General features: G+C 43.0%; 1 protein-coding gene across 1 annotated transcript in view; it reads left to right on the top strand.

The window, feature by feature from the left end:
* Positions 1–20,248, top strand: part of LOC144798009 (ATP-binding cassette sub-family C member 12-like) — a 2,245,771-nt gene that overhangs the window by 1,664,939 nt on the left and 560,584 nt on the right. Inside the window, exon 22 of the mRNA XM_078668799.1 lies at positions 17,758–17,895. Within this exon, the coding sequence (XP_078524925.1) occupies positions 17,758–17,895 (138 nt within the window). The remainder of the gene's footprint in view (positions 1–17,757; positions 17,896–20,248) is intronic.

Here is a 20,248-nt window from a genome sequence, read left to right as displayed (position 1 = left end):
CAGTGGGGTCATGTGACAGCAGGACGTATACGTGATAATACTTTAAAAACTGGGCGCCTCCATCGGGCCGACGTGCTGCGATGACGGGAGTCCCTTACGGCTATTGAGTGACGCTGCGGTAAGTGTCCAGTTCTACAGAGCCCAGCTTTTTGTCATGCAATAGAGTTTAGGATCGAATCTCTATTGTGGTAGAGTATCGGACCGTTTGTATTGGGTGTAGGGTAGTATATTCTGCCGGTTAATGGCATAATATATTTGTCTTGAGACTCCACTGGTCACGTGGGGTCACCTAGGTATTGACACTCTTACATAGGCACTCTTAATTAATATATACAAATATAATATGCGTAACATCCTTAACAGGAATTCTCTGTGTGTATGCTATTTTTTCTAGACGGGCACACTGACGTATTATGTTCGTGCCGGGAATAGAAGGATTGAAGACATAAGACCGTTATTCCATATATTAGGACACTAACGGTATGTATTTGCTTTGGACACTAATTTTGCATCTTGTCGTATTAGGCGTAAACCTTTACTAATCCATTCTCCGTCTACCTTTTGTCGTTTTGATCGTCAATAGGCGACAGAGTTACAAAACTACATTGTTACAAGAACCTAAGGAAGACTACTGAGAACAGCAGGGAATGGGATATCTCTGCTAGGGAGACCTTGTTTCACACGGTAAGCCTTGTTCCCTAATTCTAAATCGTATTGGTTATATGTATGAAATTGGCATGCAATGCGCATTTTCTTATGGACACATTCATTCTTGAATAGGTTAGACGACTTCCAATTTAATGAGCAGCTACTTGATATATTCTACTCTACTCTACACTATCTCACCGTTACTTTGGGAGGTGAGTTTCTCGAGTGCAATTTGTTGTGTGCTTGACCTCTAGTGTTAGAATATCTTTGAAAGAGGATAATATTCAGCCATGAGATTGGGACATAGGTATGGTAAGCGTCACAGATGCAGGTAATAAACTCACACCAGGAGTATTTTTCCATTGGTGGGACTCATGAATAGAGGAAGACTCGTTGCTACGCAGGGGGTCCAAGTGGTGTCAGGTTATTGTTTATATACAAATATGATAGATTACAACGCAATTCTGGGCAATGGTGCTTCTTAAATTTGCACCAGATTTTTTCCGTTATGGACATTCTATGAACACTGTGAATGTCGTTATTTTTGTATGTATAGCATCACTTTTTGAATTGCGTTTACTATGTCACTCCATGTGTCGCCTCTTTTGAATACTTTCCAGGTAGTTTATATGACTGCAAAGACATAGATTGTCCACTATCCTGGATTTTCCTGTCCACAACCAGATAGGCTGATTTGATCTAGACACAGAGGAACCATATGAAATTTAATGGTATGTGCTGTTTTTAATATAATAATCACTTCCCTGTACAAATACCAGCCGTCTCTAATAATTTTGAAAAATGTTAGAATTATTACATTACATGATATATATTGGTTCTCCCAAATCGTATTGTTTACTGATGCATTTTCTCCCTGATTAAATTTTCTCCCCAAATCATTCTCTCTGTGATGTACTTGCAGCGAGTTATTTTGATCATATGTTGTATATAGTTTTTTACAAGAAATGATGAATACCATTCTGTATATATGTATATATTTGTGTCATATTATGTGTACTTATTGTTTGTTCGACATTCATGAGGTGTTTTTAAATATATGTTTGTCTTAGCTTCAATTTTTACCTTGAAGGCTTTTTATCAACATATGAGTATATTTGGGTGGTTTATCACTTTTGGATCTGATAATGATAAAACAGTTTTTTATAACAGTGTTTTATTTGGATTTCTCCTTTTGAAATTCTGTTACTCATTATTGTATTTGTATTTGTTTGACACTTCCAGCCTTGAAAAAGTCTCAGGATTGAGACGAAACACGTGTCGGCGTTGTGAGCTGATAAGTTTTTGTTGTGAATACTATGAACTTTTGAAATAAAGATTTGAAGACTATCTTCTGCACTGGATCTTTGTCTCCAAAAATTATTAGCTGTGTAATGGACATTGAGATAACTGGTGCCCATCTCCTTATACTATAGGTGGAATATTATGCCACTTGGAGTCTTATTATTCAAAAGAGATACTTATTCTGTATTGATAATCTACAATCTGAGTGCCGGTAAAACCTTCCTTTCTCCGTCTGTAATAGGTTCAGTTCTTGTAGACCTTTCTCCAGTGTCTGTCGTGGACCCTTCCAAATGACATGGATGTCATCAATGTATCGGATAAGCATGATAGCGTGTTTTTGCCAGTCTGGGTGATGAAGTATATGTTTTTCTTCAAAATACGCCATGAAGGTATTAGCATAGGCGGGTGCCCCCGGAAAACCCATTGAGGTACCCGTCCTCTGTACATAAAACCGATCTTGCCAACAAAAACAACTATAAAACAGAGCAAAATGAAGTAGTTCCAAAAGGAACACACTTTTTTCTTGTGGTAAATCCGAATTAAGTCATCTCCATTCCGTTGCCTCCATTCATTCTTCATTGGCTATAGACGTGTATAACGCCACCACATCGATGGTACAGAGTAATATATCTTTGGTGAAAGTTTCTTTGATTGAATCAAGTTTCAATAAGCAGTCTGTCGTGTCCTTCACGTAAGTGGTCCATGCCTGGACTAGTGGTTGTAGATGAAAATCTAGGAAGTAAACTAATGCTTCATGTATTGACCCGCATCCCGCCACAATGGGGCGAAAGGGGGGGTTTGTCTGTCCTTGTGCACCTTAGGCAGCATATATATGGATGGAGTTTGCGGATATTGATTGAACAAGAACTGTTTTTGTTTTTCAGTAATTACTCCCATCTCTACTCCTTTAGTTAGGATGGTGATCAAAACCTGTTGCAATTCTTTAATCGGATCTTGTGGTAGTTGGAGGTATGTGTCTTCGTGCTGGACATGCATGTCTACACTTCGTTGGTAAAAGTCAGTATCAAGAATTACCAGGGCTCCTCCCTTATCAGCTGGTTGAAAAGTAGTCGAGCGATCTTGTCGTGTTTTCCGCAGGCACCCGCCCATGCTAATACCTTCATGGCATATTTTGAAGAAAAACATATACTTCATCACCCGGACTGGCAAAAACACGCTATCATGCTTATCAGATACATTGATGACATCCTTGTCATTTGGAAGGGTGCATGACAGACACTGGAGAAATGTCTACAAGAACTGAACCTATTCAACAAAAGGATACAGTTTGCACACGACATCAGTGAGACCAAAATACATTTTCTAGATATTGAAATATTAAAGACCAGCACAGGTTTGGAAACTAAAGTTTTCAAAAAACCCACGGATGTGAACAGTGCATTACACTTTTCAAGTGCTCACCCCCTGTCATTAAAGAAACATTTACCTATTTCTCAGCTGATGAGAATTAAAAGAATAACATCGGATAAAGAGGTTTGTGAACAACAGATGGATGAACAGGTGGTAAGATACAGACAAAGAGGTTACCCGGACGTCACTTTGAACGAAGCTAGAAGGACTGTGTCCAACAAAAAAAGGGAAGATCTACTACAAAACCAAAATAAAGTGAACGTCAAAAAAGAGGTGTTTGTTTTAAAACACTCAACACAAGCTCCTAAAATAAAAGCCATCGTCCGTAACAGATGGGAACTGATTGAAAATGAACCTGATTTTCAAGGTGTCTTCACTGGTACACCATTGTTTGCTCACACTCGTGCTCAAAATCTTCGGGAACTATTGAAAACACCGAGGACAGATAAATCGGGAGAATTCAAGGGCATGAGAAAATGCCACAGCTGCGGACAATGTGGGAATGTAATAATTGGGAAGGAGTTTCGACATCCTCAAACTGGCAAGGCGATTGCTCTTAGACATACTTCAGATTGTATGACTGAGAATGTTATCTATGCGATAAAGTGTCCATGTGGATTGATCTACGTGGGAAGGACTAGCAGAAAAATTAAAACTAGAATAGTGGAACATAAAAGTCGGATACACAACAAAAACATGAACTCTTCACTCGCAGCACAGTGGATCAACGCTGCACACACCATTCCGCAACTTAGGTTTACTATACTTGAACACATCCAACCACATACAGGCATGGACATGAACACTACACTATCACGAAAAGAAACACAATGGATCAAGAAATTAGGGACCGTAATCCCGGGAGGTCTCAATGACCATTATGAACTTTTGTGCTTTGTATGATTAATACACTGGGATTCTAGACTGTGAGGGGTTCTTTTTACATGCTTCTTAACGACACTTGTAGATTTTCTGTACAACACTCACCTTCTTTACTATTTACTTGAACTATTTTATTTTATTTTATTTTATTTCTTTCTCTCTTTGTCCTGTTTGGAATATCTATTTTTTGTCCCACAGCCTACTTACACTATTACATTCGTTTTACTTTAACTGCGAGCGCCATCTTTGATCAGGCTAGCTGCCATCTTGAGTCCGTTTTGTATGTTTATGTCTCTTCACGCGGAGTGCGACGCGTCGCACTCTTGCCGGAGCACCGTGAATAACTAATGGCGGCTGTTCCCCGCTTGTTTGACTTACACCTGGAGTAGTGGAGACCTGTTTACGGACGGCGTTTTGTCCTAGGAGGTACGAGCAATTGAGTTTCTGTTGGTTACGTTTTATCGAACTGGCTCACATTTAGACACTTATTTTGAGCTCTTTCACGTTCGTTTCAGATCATCGTAAGAACACAGAGGGGGCGAGTATTTTTTACATTAAGGTAAGATGGAGACACTGTCCCATTCTTAAAGTTAAGAACTAGGCCCGTTGCACCCTGTATATTTCATGAAGGTTACGTATCTCTCACTTTAGTGACCCATGGGGTTCACCATGGAATGACGTCTGGCTACAGTTTGAAACTCTTTTTGATATCTTCACTGCGCATAGGGGTATGTCTCACCGAAATTTAAAAAGTGATGTTTAAGTCCTTGGTCACACTGTACTTCTATGTACTTACAATGTTTATTATTTTCATTTTTTACTTTCACAGTAATATTCTCTTAAAAACACTGGACAGATTCATCTGGTCCTGGTTGGACTGTATGAGGTACACAGTAATTAATTATCAATACGTGGTGTAGGGCAGTATCATGCACTGCGGATGACACAGGAGTGTGGTGTATTATTGATATAGTTTCTTGCCATTGGTCCTTTCTATTGGTTTCTTTCAGTTGACACAGTGTTAATTTTAGAGACACGGTTTCTATTTAGTCTCTTTTCACTATTTTTCTATTGCTATTTTCCTCTGTTTGGTGTCGTTTTTAAGAATGTAAATAGCCACAGCTACATGCGTATTGTTGAGCATCATCTGCATTGTATTTCATTATTGTTATAACTGAGGGAATTGTAACTTCTTTTTGTATATTCGCAACCTGACTGACTCCGAAGACTTCACATTGAATTTATACTAGGTTGTTTAGAATATGTATACCCCTGATGAAGGGTTCAGATTGAACCCGAAATGCATTGGGTTATTGATGAATGTTGTTTTGGGATGTTAATTCACAAAGAATGTTTATGTGTTTAACTTTTTTCATTCCGTGAAACTTATCAGATTATCATTTTTTTGAAATTTATTTGGATTCATTCACCATACTTTGATTCTTGTAAAATGACTGAAGTAAAAAACTTTAGTTTCCTACTTGTGAAAAGTTTGTTTATGAAATTCAGGCCTTACTGCCATTAAGCTGTGCAGGGTTCAGTCCCGGGTTTCCCTGGACTCACTTTTTAGTACTTTACCCAGGAGATAGGTACCCTATCCTACAACACTGCACGCAAATAGAGTAAAAAACAGTGTTCACATAAATATATCAGTTTGATTAAAGACGGTGTGCAGACCCACCCTCATATTACAGTCTTAACCTTTGGTATCACTCTGTGGTTCTAGCACCCACAAAAATGTGGCAAGATATCTCAAATCTCACTACTAATCAGTCTGAAACAAAAGCCTATTCAACTGAAGAAGCAGATACCATATATGCTTTAGTAAAGGAAGTTTGCGAGTTCAGTACAGCCACCGGATCTACTACAAATCAATTGAGACAATTGGAATATATGATGAAAAAAGAAATCAATCAGCGGTCATACGCTATCACGCTTATCGGATATCATAAGGTCAAATGGATACCCCGAGGATTACGGATCGCCCTGCGTCCTATGTTATTTAAATTTGACAAGGCCTTCATGTCCCGATGGTACGCTATTTTTGATAAGTGTTTGTTGGATTTAATCCTACTACTGGTGGTGGAGATCTCTAATGCTTTGAGGGAACTCACACAGGATATTAACAAACTAAAGGATGACCTTACCAGCAAAATGGAACAAGAAGATTGGACAATGACTCTAGAAGACATCAACAGAAATCTAGATATTCATGCTCGAGAGGTTCATGAACGCAAGACCCGAAAATTTAGAAGGGACACCATAGATTATAAACTGGATGAAGTTTATACATGGGCTGATAACTTTGCTAAAAAACGAGTCTTCAAAAAACCAGGGACCACCTCGTCAGAGGAGAGCATTGTCACAGATCAAGACTTAACCATGCAAAGACCAAGTGCTGTGCCAGTTTCTCAGAGTCTGAGAAACGTTAGAGATGATACAGCAACTACCTCAGCAACTGGGCAGCCTTTTTTAGAGGCAGGCCAGGGAGACAAAATACCTCCCGACAAAACAACAACAGTCTCTGGAAACGGAGGACCCACAGGGGACAAATCAAAAAAAGCCATACCTGTGGAAATGGGCAGACCCAGACGAGAAGTCAAGAATTAAAACCTGATGAATCCTTGGTGATCAATATATCACAAAAAAAGTTTAGTCAGAAGGAATTGAGCATACTGAATAAGGGGCTATCATTCGTACCCTCATACACATCAAATGCATTGGAGACTAAAGTGTCCCTTTTTAAGTTTATGAGGAAACTTAGATTGAGATGGTTCTTTTCTAGTGGCACTGTAGGAGACACACTTACCTCAAAAACTCAGTTCAAACCCAAAAGCAAATTTATCTCGCCGATATCTCATAAAACTCTTGATAATTCTGAAGTTTTAGTTAAAAAAGATCTTGAACAAGTGAAATATTCAGCAACGTCACATTCCAACCTTACCTTTCAAGAACGAAGGATTATAAACAAAATGCGACAAGATCGTTCGACTACTTTTCAACCAGCTGATAAGGGAGGAGCCCTGTTAATTCTTGATACTGACTTTTACCAACGAAGTGTAGACATGCATGTCCAGCACGAAGACACATACCTCCAACTACCACAAGATCCGATTAAAGAATTGCAACAGGGTTTGATCACCATCCTAACTAAAGGAGTAGAGATGGGAGTAATTACTGAAAAAGAAAAACAGTTCTTGTTCAATCAATATCCGCAAACTCCATCCATATATATGCTGCCTAAGGTGCACAAGGACAGACAAACCCCCCCCTTTCGCCCCATTGTGGCGGGATGCGGGTCAATACATGAAGCATTAGGATACTTCCTGGATTTTCATCTACAACCACTAGTCCAGGCATGGACCACTTACGTGAAGGACACGACAGAATGCTTATTGAAACTTGATTCAATCAAAGAAACTTTCACCCAAGATATATTACTCTGTACCATCGATGTGGTGGCGTTAAACACGTCTATAGCCCATGAAGAAGGACTGGAGGCAACGGAATGGAGATTACTTAATTCGGATTTACCACAAGAAAAAAGTGTGTTCCTTTTGGAACTACTTCATTTTGCTCTGTTTCATAGTTATTTTTGTTGGCAAGATCGGTTTTATGTACAGAGGACGGGTACCTCAATGGGTTTTCCGGGGGCACCCGCCTATGCTAATACCTTCATGGCGTATTTAAAAGAAAAGCATATACTTCATCACCCAGACTGGCAAAAAAACATGCTATCATGCTTATCCGATACATTGATGACATCCTTGTCATTTGGAAGGGTCCACGACAGACACTGGAGAAATGTCTACAAGAACTGAACCTATTCAACAGCAGGATACAGTTTACACACGACATCAGTGAGACTAAAATACATTTTCTAGATATTGAAATATTAAAGACCAGCACAGGTTTGGAAACTAAAGTTTTCAAAAAACCCACGGATGTGAACAGTGCATCACACTTTTCAAGTGCTCACCCCCTGTCATTAAAGAAACATTTACCTATTTCTCAGCTGATGAGAATTAAAAGAATAACATCGGATGAAGAGGTTTGTGAACAACAGATGGATGAACAGGTGATAAGATACAGACAAAGAGGTTACCCGGACGTCACTTTGAATGAAGCTAGAAGGACTGTGTCCAACAAAAAAAGGGAAGATCTACTACAAAAGCAAAATAAAGTGAACGTCAAAAAAGAGGTGTTTGTTTTAAAACACTCAACACAAGCTCCTAAAATAAAAGCCATCGTCCGTAACAGATGGGAACTGATTGAAAATGAACCTGATTTTCAAGGTGTCTTCACTGGTACACCATTGTTTGCTCACACGCGTGCTCAAAATCTTCGGGAACTATTGAAATCACAGAGGACAGATAAATTGGGAGAATTCAAGGGCATGAGAAAATGCCACAGCTGCGGACAATGTGGGAATGTAATAATTGGGAAGGTGTTTCGACATCCTCAAACTGGCAAGGCGATTGCTCTTAGACATACTTCAGATTGTATGACTGACAATGTCATCTATGCGATAAAGTGTCCATGTGGATTGATCTACGTGGGAAGGACTAGCAGAAAAATGAAAACTAGAATAGTGGAACATAAAAGTCCGATACGCAACAAAAACATGAACTCTTCACTCGCAGCACACTGGATCAACGCTGCACACACCATTCCGCAACTTAGGTTTACTATACTTGAACACATCTAACCACATACAGGCATGGACATGAACACTACACTATCACAAAAAGAAACACAATGGATCAAGAAATTAGGGACCGTAATCCCGGGAGGTCTCAATGACCATTATGAACTTTTGTGCTTTTTATGATTAATACACTGGGATTCTAGACTGTGAGGGGTTCTTTTCACATGCTTCTTAACGACACTTGTAGCTTTTCTATACAACACTCACCTTCTTTACTATTTACATGAACTATTTTATTTTATTTTATTTTATTTTATTTTATTTCTTTCTCTCTTTGTCCTGTTTGGAATATCTATTTTTTGTCCCACAGCCTACTTACACTATTACATTAGTTTTACTTTAACTGCGAGAGCCATCTTTGATCAGGCTAGCTGCCATCTTGAGTCAGTTTTTTATGTTTATGTCTCTTCACGCGGAGTGCGACGCATCGCACTCTTGCCGGAGCACCGTGAATAACTAATGGCTGCTGTTCCCCGCTTGTTTGACTTACACCTGGAGTAGTGGAGACCCGTTTACGGACGGCGTTTTGTCCTAGGATGTACGAGCAATTGAGTTTCTGTTGGTTACGTTTTATCGAACTGGCTCACATTTAGACACTTATTTTGAGCTCTTTCACGTTCGTTTCAGATCATCGTAAGAACACAGAGGGGGCGAGTATTTTTTACATTAAGGTAAGATGGAGACACTGTCCGATTCTTAAAGTTAAGAACTAAGCCCGTTGCACCGTGTATATTTCATGAAGGTTACGTATCTCTCACTTTAGTGACCCATGAGGTTCACCATGGAATGACGTCTGGCTACAGTTTGAAACTCTTTTTGATATCTTCACTGCGCATAGGGGTATGTCTCACCGAAATTTAAAAAGTGATGTTTAAGTCCTTGGTCTCATTGTACTTCTATCTACTTACAATGTTTATTATTTTCATTTTTTACTTTCACAGTAATATTCTCTTAAAAACACTGGACAGATTCATCTGGTCCTGGTTGGACTGTATGAGGTACACAGTAATTAATTATCAATGCGTGGTGTAGGGCAGTATCATGCACTGCGGATGACACAGGAGTGTGGTGTATCATTGATATAGTTTCTTGCTATTGGTCCTTTCTATTGGTTTATTTCGTTTGACACAGTGTTAATTTTAGAGAAACGGTTTCTATTTAGTCTCTTTTCACTATTTTTTTATTGCTATTTTCCTCTGTTTGGTGTCGTTTTTAAGAATGTAAATACCCACAGCTACATGCGTATTGTTGAGCATCATCTGCATTGTATTTCATTATTGTTATAACTGAGGGAAGTGTAACTTCTTTTTGTAGATTTGCAACCTGACTGACTCCGAAGACAAGAGGTGAGATGACATCAGCCGGCTGGCAAAAAACGTGGTAGAGATGAACTTAGGGCTGCAACCGCGTACTGGGCATCTGGCATGGCGCAACTTAACACCACTGATGTTCTGCATATTGGCAGTGACTAATCTGGAGTTGGATGCACGTCTGAAGGAGCATCACCAGCAAGGCAGGGGTGAGTATTTGGGGAGGGTGACTTTGCCTGGGAGTGGATGCATGTGTACAGAGCCAGTGGCAGCGGCGAACCATGTTATATTTGCGTGGTGGTGCAGTGATGTGTCATGTGAGTGGCTGCAGGGTTGTGTGCTAGTGTCAGGCATTGTGCCAAACAGCTCTTACAAGGCTGATCATCCCTGCTGTGCTTTATCATAGCCAGGTGTTTTGGGATCCACATGGTCATTCTGCATTGTGATGGTGTGGGAAATGTATTAGGGGGTTAACATAAGGGTCCACTATCTGAGTGTGAGTTCATGCATTCCGACTTTGCATGCACCATGATTGTTGAGGGTCACACGTCTGACAACAAGGTGCCCCAGAGTACCACATGGTGCTTGGTATGGCCTGCTTGGCATTGTGGACTGTCATGTCCTAAAAGGTGTGTGTGTTCTCCCATCAGGTCCCCTGAAGGCCTGTCAGTGGCAATGAGTGTTGAGACAGTCAGTGTTGCAGGCACTGTTGTGGTGTATCAAATAAGAAAAGGACGACCCTGCCACGGATACAAAGGTCCAGAATTAGGATCCCGTGTGTATAATTACCTTTTTTGGACCAGAAAGCTGAGCCACATTTAGACAATTACAACATTTGTATAGAGTCCATTTTTCTCTTTATTTTTTCATTTTTATAGTTAGGTTCACACAAGGTGCAGTTCATATAAACTTAGTTACATAGATTAAACAATTTGAAAAAAGATTCATACTTCACTGTGAAGTCCCACAAAGAACCACATATACCTCAACACTCCTCATTCAAGACGCAATCATACAATATCATTCATACTTATAAATCAAGTTAAAAACCACATCAAGGTACACAAATGCTTGAATAGAAGGTCAGATGGAAATGCGTTTCGGTTATACAAAGGTTAAATTCAATAGGAAATCAGATGGAAGAAAGAGGTCGATCCAACAGATGGTTAGAGATCACTGTCTTCAAAACATTAGACGCCGACGCGCGTTTCGGTGCAGCGGCCAAATCAGGCCACACCTTCATCAGGGCCAGGAGGTACCATGGGGAGGGGAACAACACAATGGAATAGTAAGTTTCGAGTAGGGTAGATTTATGGATCACACCAGTTACTTGCGGCTTTAGGTCATTCGCTAGGGAATTCCGATTGACTAGGGCGTTCTTCCACAATTCAGGCGTTTTTCTGATGTATTCACCAAGTGTTCTCTCAAGCGACTGAACTACGGCAGATAGGGGGTTATTTCATCTCACGATTAATCTGTAGGTAGAGGGCGGTGTGCTCATCTCACGAGTGCCATTCCTGTTAGGGTGAATGCACACAGGACGTCCTGAAGGATCAGGGAGGCTGAATCCGTGGTCCAAATAAAAGACAGGGCAACTATCTTCTATTTTTAGCTATATTTGTGTTTTTAATCGCCGTTCCTCTCAGCATGGATGTCCTAACAGATACGCGAAATCACTTCGGGGTCACGGGCCAAGTTCTTACATGCTCGTCAGGACCAGAGCTCCGATCTCAGGGGGTCATCATGCCGGGCCGCCGCCTCTTTCAGAAAAGCCGGGTCCTGTTGTGGTGTATGTAGTGTGTTGCTGCAATGTTTATGCAGGGTGTGGTGGTCATCATGTTGATTTGGGCATCCCCTGTATGCATGGTTTAATTTGCTTTGTCCTGATGATGTCATTTATACAACCCTGCATCTCTCTCTCATGCAGAATCGCCAGTGGGCACGGAGGAACAGGAGCCGGAAACCAGTGGTGGCAAGAGTAGCACTACAGCTGCACCGGAGGCCAGTGACACAGAAATCACCAGCGCATCAGAAGGGGACAGGAGTATGCAGGAGGAATCCTTGGCTGAGACACAGAGTACTACATCATCTGATGCGAGTGGTGATGCATCCATGTTGTCAGGCACAGGGGATGGGGAGTCTGCTACATCAGCTACCACTCAACGGCCAGTGCCCAGCCTCCCATCCACTTCCTCTGGTGTTGCCCGTGTCCGTAAGAGTTGATGAGTTACATTCAAACCTGGCACCCCTGAGCCTGCACCTGTCCCCACTGCTGTCCTCAGTGCTGAGTGTGCAGAGCTCCTGTGCCAGCTTTGTGTGTGCCAGACCACCCTGCTCAATGCCTTCAGTGACCATGACAAGAAATTAGGGCAGGTGGTTGCCTACAGGGAGGGCATACACTCTGACATGGGTGGGTTCCACCGTATAGTCCAGTCTTTGTCAGTAACATCTGCCTTTCAACAAGCACATGCTCCCATTCCTGCTCAGGTGCCTTTGTCCACCCCCCAGTCAGTGGCCACATCAGAGGACAGAGACCACGGTTCGCATGCGTCACAGACACGATACAGCACAAGGAGCACACAGCAGACACAACCCAAGCGGTCCCGCCCACAGACACCATCCCCCCAGAAGAGCAGAGCCACCCCAGAATGCAAGGACAAGAGCCTGTCAGGGAAGAGCAAGGCCGAAAAAGCAATGGGGCTGACATCGGCCTCACAAACCTCTGAGGCATCTCCAGCAAAGGACTCTCCTGACCCTAAAACTTCACGCAGAGCTAGGCGTGCTATGTCCATGCCCACTGAGGAGGTGTTTTATAGCAAGGGTACACCTAGGAAGGGCACAGGCCCACATCCCCCACCACATCAACTTCAATTCCAAGCCCAGTGAGGCAGGTGGAGGAGGGCACTGTAGGGGCCACCCCAGGCAAAGAGGCAAAGAAGGGCACTGAAGGTGGGACACCTGGCAAAGGGGCAAAGGAGGGCACTGTAGGTGGGACACCTGTCAAACAGGCAAAGGAGGGCACTGTAGGTGGGACACCTGGCAAACAGGCAAAGGAGGGCACTGTAGGTGGGACACCTGGCAGGCAGGGTAAGGTGGTCCAGAGGTGTAGCCAGACAAAGCGTTCTGCAGGATCCAGCACATCACCAGAGGGAGTTCCAGTGTCTGAACCAGATGCGGGACAGTTGGTGTGTGTACCTGTTGTGTCATCACCAGTTCCCATTAACCCCAAGACAGGGAAGCCATTTCGTATTCCCAAAAAGTGGAACGGCACCCCTCCAACCTCTCCCATCCACACTGTGTCCCAGGTCTGCTTGACTCCACCTCCACGTGCCACTATACCACCTGGTCCAAATAGCCCTCCAGCTTGACAGACGACTGATAGCCCTACATCACCTGTTTCTCTATCTCTCCAGTCAAGTGTTCCTGCTGACCCCGACACACAGCCAGCTCCAAGTCCACCAACAGCCAGATGTGAGTTGCAGTCCCCCTCATACACCTGTCTCTCATAGAAGTGTGCTAGTCCTGACCATTGTTTGCCACCTGGTTGTGTTGATGGCCATGGAAGGATACAGTCAAACACACTCACTGTGCAGCATATTATGTCCTGACTCTGCACTTTGCCCTGCCCACTGGCCTTGTCATTCACTGCTGTTCGGGCCTTGCCTGTGCAGCTTCTCATGTCCTGACTCTGCACTTTGCCATGCCCACTGGCCTTGTCATTCACTGCTTTTCTGGCCTTGCCTGTGCAGCTTCTCATGTCCTGACTCTGCACGTTGCCATGCCCACTGGCCTTGTCATTCACTGCTGTTCTGGCCTTGCCTGTGCAGCTTCTCATGCCCTGACTCTGCACTTCTCCCTGGCCACTGGTCTTGTTGTTCACTGCTGCTCTCCCCTGGCCTGTGCAGCCTCTTATGTATCTGCTCTGCCACCTGCCCTGGATACTGGCTCTGTTGCTCTGCTGTGTTGGAGTCTCCCCCGTGCAGCCTCTCATGTACTTACTGTGCCACCTGCCCTGGACACTGGCCCTGTTGCTCTGCTGTGTTAGAGTCTCCCCTGTGCCATGGACACTGGCCCTGTTGCTCTGCTGTGTTGGAGTCTCCCCTGTGCAGCCTCTCATGTACTTGCTGTGCCACCTGCCCTGGACACTGGCCCTGTTGATCTGCTGTGTTGGAGTCTCCCCTGTGCCATGGACACTGGTCCTGTTGCTCTGCTGTGTTAGAGTCTCCCCTGTGCAGCCTCTCATGTACTTGCTGTGCCACCTGCCCTGGACACTGGCCCTGTTGCTCTGCTGTGTTGGAGTCTCCCCTGTGCAGCCTCTCATGTACTTGCTGCGCCACCTGCCCTGGACACTGGCCCTGTTGCTCTGCTGTGTTGGAGTCTCTCCTGTCCCATGGCGACTGGCCCTGTTGCTCTGCTGTGTTGGACTCTCCCCTGTGCAGCCTCTCATGTACTTGTTGTGCCACCTGCCCTGGACACTGGCCCTGTTGCTCTGCTGTGTTGGAGTCTCCCCTGTGCCATGGACACTGGCATTCCTGTTTACAGTTTGCTTGTGCAGGATATCTTGCATTTGTTCAGCATTTTGTACCTTGATCTTGTGTACAGCTGTACAACTATCACATCTGTGCAATATGTGAATAAAGACAGTTACTCCTGTTGTCTGTTTTGTCAGTGTACTTGCAGATTTGTGTGTGTGCATTTGGTAGCCTGTGCCCCATGCTCTATGTGTCACTTCAACATTGCCAAGCGCTTTGGCTGCATCATATTTTTAAACAGGGATAACAGGGTCTTCAGTCCATTCAGACAATGATTCTTGTGTTATCTGTGTTGGCTGGTTTACCTGTCATGCAGTTCTCTTTTCAGTGGTTTTGTGTTGTTGGCTACATTGTTGCCATGTCAGGTTGGGGTATACTGCCAGCACAGGTTGTGATGCTGTGCACAGGTTTGCATGCAGGCTGGGCACTGTCATGATGTATGTGTGTTATTCCTGCATATGTGCCCAGCTGTGTATGTGTATGGTCATCCTGTGTTGGCCCTTAGTCCTGGTCCCCTGGCATACATGAGATGTGTGATCTTGGGTGGTGAGGAGGTGTGCAGCGTGAAGGGCGTGACTTTGTAGTGGGTGTGGATGTGTGTGTGCCCCTGGATTGTGATAGCCACACATGTGTTAGCCAGGAGTTGTGTGCCTGTTGTTTGGATTGTCCTGCCCTGTGTAAATGATTGTATGCACTTGTGTGAGTTGTCTGTTGTGCACTGTGCATTGTGTTGATGTGTCCATGCAGTTCAGTGTGACTCCTATTGTTGTTTTTGTCACTTATGAGTGTGCAAAGTGTGTGACTTGCACATCAGTCTTGTGTTTGTTTGATCATCAATGTGTGTTGTGTGTGTTTGTGTGGACTGTGTGGCCCTGCGGCTCCTCACTGGCATTGTGTGTGACTTTCTCTTGCACTGCAGGCTCATGGTGCCTTTTCTCCTCCTGTATGGCATGGTGTGTGGTGTGACGCCATCCCCTAATTGTGCCACTTGTACTAATGCTGACATGCAAGTCAGTTGATTTGGATGTCCCACGTGACGTTTCTGCTAGTTCGTGGTTGATCTGTGTCCCGGATGCAGAGGGGTGACTTGTTGTCAGGTGGGTGATATAGGGGGGCCCTTGTGGATGTGTTGTGACCCCCAGCAGGGTGTCTGTGGTGGACTTGGACCCTGTGTCAGCCCGTGTGCTGTGTGTTGTATTTGTGTATTAGCGTACCTGCGGCGGCCCAGTTGATGGTAGTGCAGTAGCAGGTACATGACCGGATGCATATGTAGGGCTGGGTCCATGGCGTTCATGACTCGGTGGTGACAACCGGGTCTGTGCTATTGCGCTCCACTATCGAGTTTCCGCCGTGTCTGGTTGGGCGGTGTCTCTGCTGCGGTGCGTCTGCCTGTTTGGGCCATCCTAATTTGTGGAGTGGTGCGGACATCATTCTGCACGGCGGTGAGTCTCCATTGGCTCCCACCACAGCGGTGGCGGAGGCACTTTGATGGCGGTGCACGTTGATCCGTGGCGGACGGGAAATTACCTATGTTTTGCTATACCAATATGGCAGACGTGAGTTCCGCTGCTCGCGGGCGGAAAAATGCAAAAACAGTTGATGGACAGAATGCAGAGCAATGTCATACATTCACGCCAGTACCGAGATCGGGGCCTAAATCCATCATTTTTTTGCACTCCACACCACCCCAGTTCAGACGTGGCCATATGCAAATCAGCCTTGACCCTGTGCCTCATGGGAACAGTCCAGCCCGAACTGCCAAGCCATGTCTTTCCTGGACCGGAATCAAGCATCCTAGGACCGGTTTCTGGCTATCAGCCGTCTTCAGCCAGGATAGCTTGACTCCAGTGGTGTGGAGAGCATGGGACTCACGTCTGAGCATACCCATCCCACTCGGGGTGACAAATGCAAAAACAACAGTTGATCGACAGAATGCAGAACAATGTCATACATTCACCCCAGTACGGAGATCTGGGCCTAAATCCATCGTTTTTTTGCACTCCACACCACCCCAGTTCAGACATGGCCATATGCAAATCAGCCTTGACCCTGTGCCTCATGGGAACAGTCCACCCGAACTGCCAAGCCATGTCTTTCCTGGACCGGAATCAAGCATCCTAGGACCGGTTTCTGGCTATCAGCCGTCTTCAGCCAGGATAGAGGGGCGGAAAAAGGCGTGTTTCCGCCCAGCCAGCACCGCGGTGGTGCCACTGGCCGACAAAATAATAGACCCCAAAGTGTTTTATGCATTCTTTTAATATTTGTCCCTTTGCCTATCTCGTCTTAAAAACATATCAATGGTGCAAAACCCATTCCTAGTTAACTTTAAGATATAAATCGTAAGCATATTTTTATAGAGATTTATCACGCCAAATGTGATTAATAGAATAATCGTTACTGCAGATGTGTGATTATTGGATCTGTAAGTATGTGACAAGTATCACTCTGTCAATGTCATATTCTTGATATTAGCAAATTATCTTTCATATATTGTAACATTCACCATCTACATAGACTGACTCTATTTATTTGACTTTCCCTATGTTCTACAATTGAACATAAGTTTATTTAGGTTTAGGGCTGACAGCATAGAACAGTATAAATATTATCTTCATGAAGGAGGTATTAAAAAAACGTTTACAAATACATTAGTGAATTATTATAAGACTTACTTTTTTTGATACATAATTTGAACGTCCTTCTAGAAATATATAGCCAATACAAAATTCCTATATTGTCATGTCATGGGGAGTTACATAGTATCATATTGTATATCCAAGCTTGAGTTCTTTCTAATTCACTTTTTCACAACATTTGTGTTGTGTACATTGTTTTATAATGTTGATTCCATACTTCCCATTATTTCTCTTTCTTTCATGTAATATTTAGGTTCTGGGATGCTTCCTTCTAAGATATATGATCAAATAGTGTCCGGTATTTGTACTTTTCTGTCTTTTACCCTGAAATAAAACTCAGCAGTTGTGTTTATATTTCTGTATTGCAGAGCCTTTCAGAAGGTTGTCAGTGAGATTAAGAGGCTCGAAAACAAAAGTCACTCTCCATACATTTCTCATATCACAGCGACTGTGCTTGGCCTCAGCACAATTCATGCTTATGACAAGAAGCACGAGTACATCAACAAGTGAGTATCTACATTAACACTAATTCTCCTTTGATATTTGATTTTTGTTGAATCTTTGTCCTGCAATCTGAAATAATATGCATCAATTAATATTAACATAACAAAATGATGTTTCAAATCAACACCATTAGAAGCTGTGACTTAAATATCTCTCTGATACAACAGCTTACGGCCCATTAAAAAGGGCTATATTGGTTAAGGGCCATGCATTTCAGTTATATGCCCGAGCCACAGGTGCAAGCCTAAAAGGAGGGTGAGTGCCTTTAACAACCTGTATAGCACAAGGCAGAAGGGCATAGGACTATTAAAACATTCCACCCACTAAGGGTAGAATGTTCTAAATTAAAAAATGGAGAAAACAGAAAGACAAACATTAGAATGTTAGAGCAGAAAGTTTATACCATCTGTTATAAGCCCAGAGCCACTCCATTGTCTTCAGTGGAGCTCCCAACATTTCAATATTCTAATATAGCCTTAGAGCCTGACTTAGCGGGCTCTACCAGCCTTTAAAGGCCCGCTCCAGTGTTAAACAAGGGAGCAGGCCGTTAATGGCCGGTAGAGCCCCTTAGAAGCGCTCTAAGGCTATTAGAACATTCCTCCCCAGAGAGCAGAATGTTCTAATTGGTAGGATCAAAGGTCTCTTGGAGCCCGAGGGTATTTAAATCTCCTCAGGCCAGAGAGGCCTTTGTTCACAGCAGCAGCTGTGAATGAAAAACAACATTAGAATGTTGTTCTGCAGGCTTCTATTGGCCCATAAAAGCCCACAGCACTCCATTGTCTGCAATGGAGTGCTTAATATTCTAATGTTCTAATTTTCATTATAGTTCAAGGCATTAACAAAATGCACACAATGATTAATGTAATTTTTAAAGTAAGGGCCCCTAGCAACTTCTGGCAGGCATGTGGTGGATCCTTCATCCGCTGGTACCCAGGCTCACAAACACAGGGAACTGGGATCACATGTGCTTCACAGCATATTCAATTTCACATCCTCCCTCATCCAACTTAAATTATGTTGGTGGGGAAGATCAGTTGCTGGTAATTCCAAGCAACTCTCTAGGTTACTCAATGGACTCAATGGGCTCAACTACTCAACTGCCCACTCCTTAGTTCAGGTTCAGATAGGCGGATGCCGCCTTGCCTCTGCTCCCAGTACACTCACATTTGCTCTGCACAACGTTCTTTTATTTTTGTAGTCCCAATTTTTTTATATCTATTTTTCAGTAGGCTTCATTCTTGACGCAACTTTTCTGTAGTCTACTTTTTTTACCCACAATAGTTTTAATTGCAACCTCAATAAGTCCCTCTAAGACCAGCTAGTGATGTTCCTATTGAGATTGAAGGAGTCTGCCCATGCACCTGTTGTTTCCCATGAGAAACAGCATAGCTGCACCATTGCGTACAAATGCTTTGGCTGATGAGTGGTGGTGTCCCAGCCTGTGTTTTTTTTTTTAAGGAAAATGGGCATTTGATTAACAAAACAAATACAACACGCAAACTGTATACCTCTTGTGCTGCCGTGTAAACGTAGAAGGGAATAGAACAGTTTTCCTTTTTTTACATCTAAAAGTTACATTTATATTAAGACCAATTTTTTACAGTGACCTGAAGGTAAAAAAATGAGACAGCAGGCGCTATGCAAGTTAATTTGCTATACCACAATGGTAACAGAAGGAGTGGAGGGGGGATCGGGAGCCCGAAGCTTAAAATTTATTTGGAATTTTGGATATTCCAGACCCATGGACGAAAATATTGTACAGCTTGCATCAGCAATATAAATGGACCATCCCACCTCCAAAAGTCCCCAGTCCTGTTACACCCTCCATTAACCTGAGGGAGGCACTACTGACGGAGAGTAGAAATGTAGCTGTGGTCAGCACCGGCTTTAGCATCAGTGATATCATCAGTGGTGTCATTTGAGATGCCATCAGTGATGTCATCAGTGATGTCACTGACCATGTCATGAGTGATGTAATATGTGACGTCATCAGCAGTGGATTGCGGGCACGCGTGTTATAGTGAGAACACCTAACTATAACTAAGGAATTCCAATGGTTTTGTACGAGTGAAATGTCCAGCTAACTATAACACCTCTGAAACCTATGGTTTTTTTCAGTGAATTTCTTAGGTTTTTTAAATGCTAATTCCTAACATAACATGTCTGAAACCAATAATCTTTTCTGTGATTTTCAAAGGTTTTTTAAATGCAAATTCCTAACTATAACAGGCCTGAAACCTGTTTTTTTTCAGTGAATTTCGAAGGCTTTTTTCAATGATAATTTTTAAATGTATTAATTGTTATATTTATTTTTTTCATATTGTTTTAATACATTTTTTAATCTATTTCTTTTTA

Source organism: Lissotriton helveticus, chromosome 12 (assembly GCF_964261635.1).
Source record: "Lissotriton helveticus chromosome 12, aLisHel1.1, whole genome shotgun sequence".
Lineage (NCBI taxonomy): Eukaryota > Metazoa > Chordata > Amphibia > Caudata > Salamandridae > Lissotriton > Lissotriton helveticus.
The sequence above is the reverse complement of the archived record's forward strand: the minus strand, read 5'-3'. Positions and strand labels throughout refer to the sequence as shown.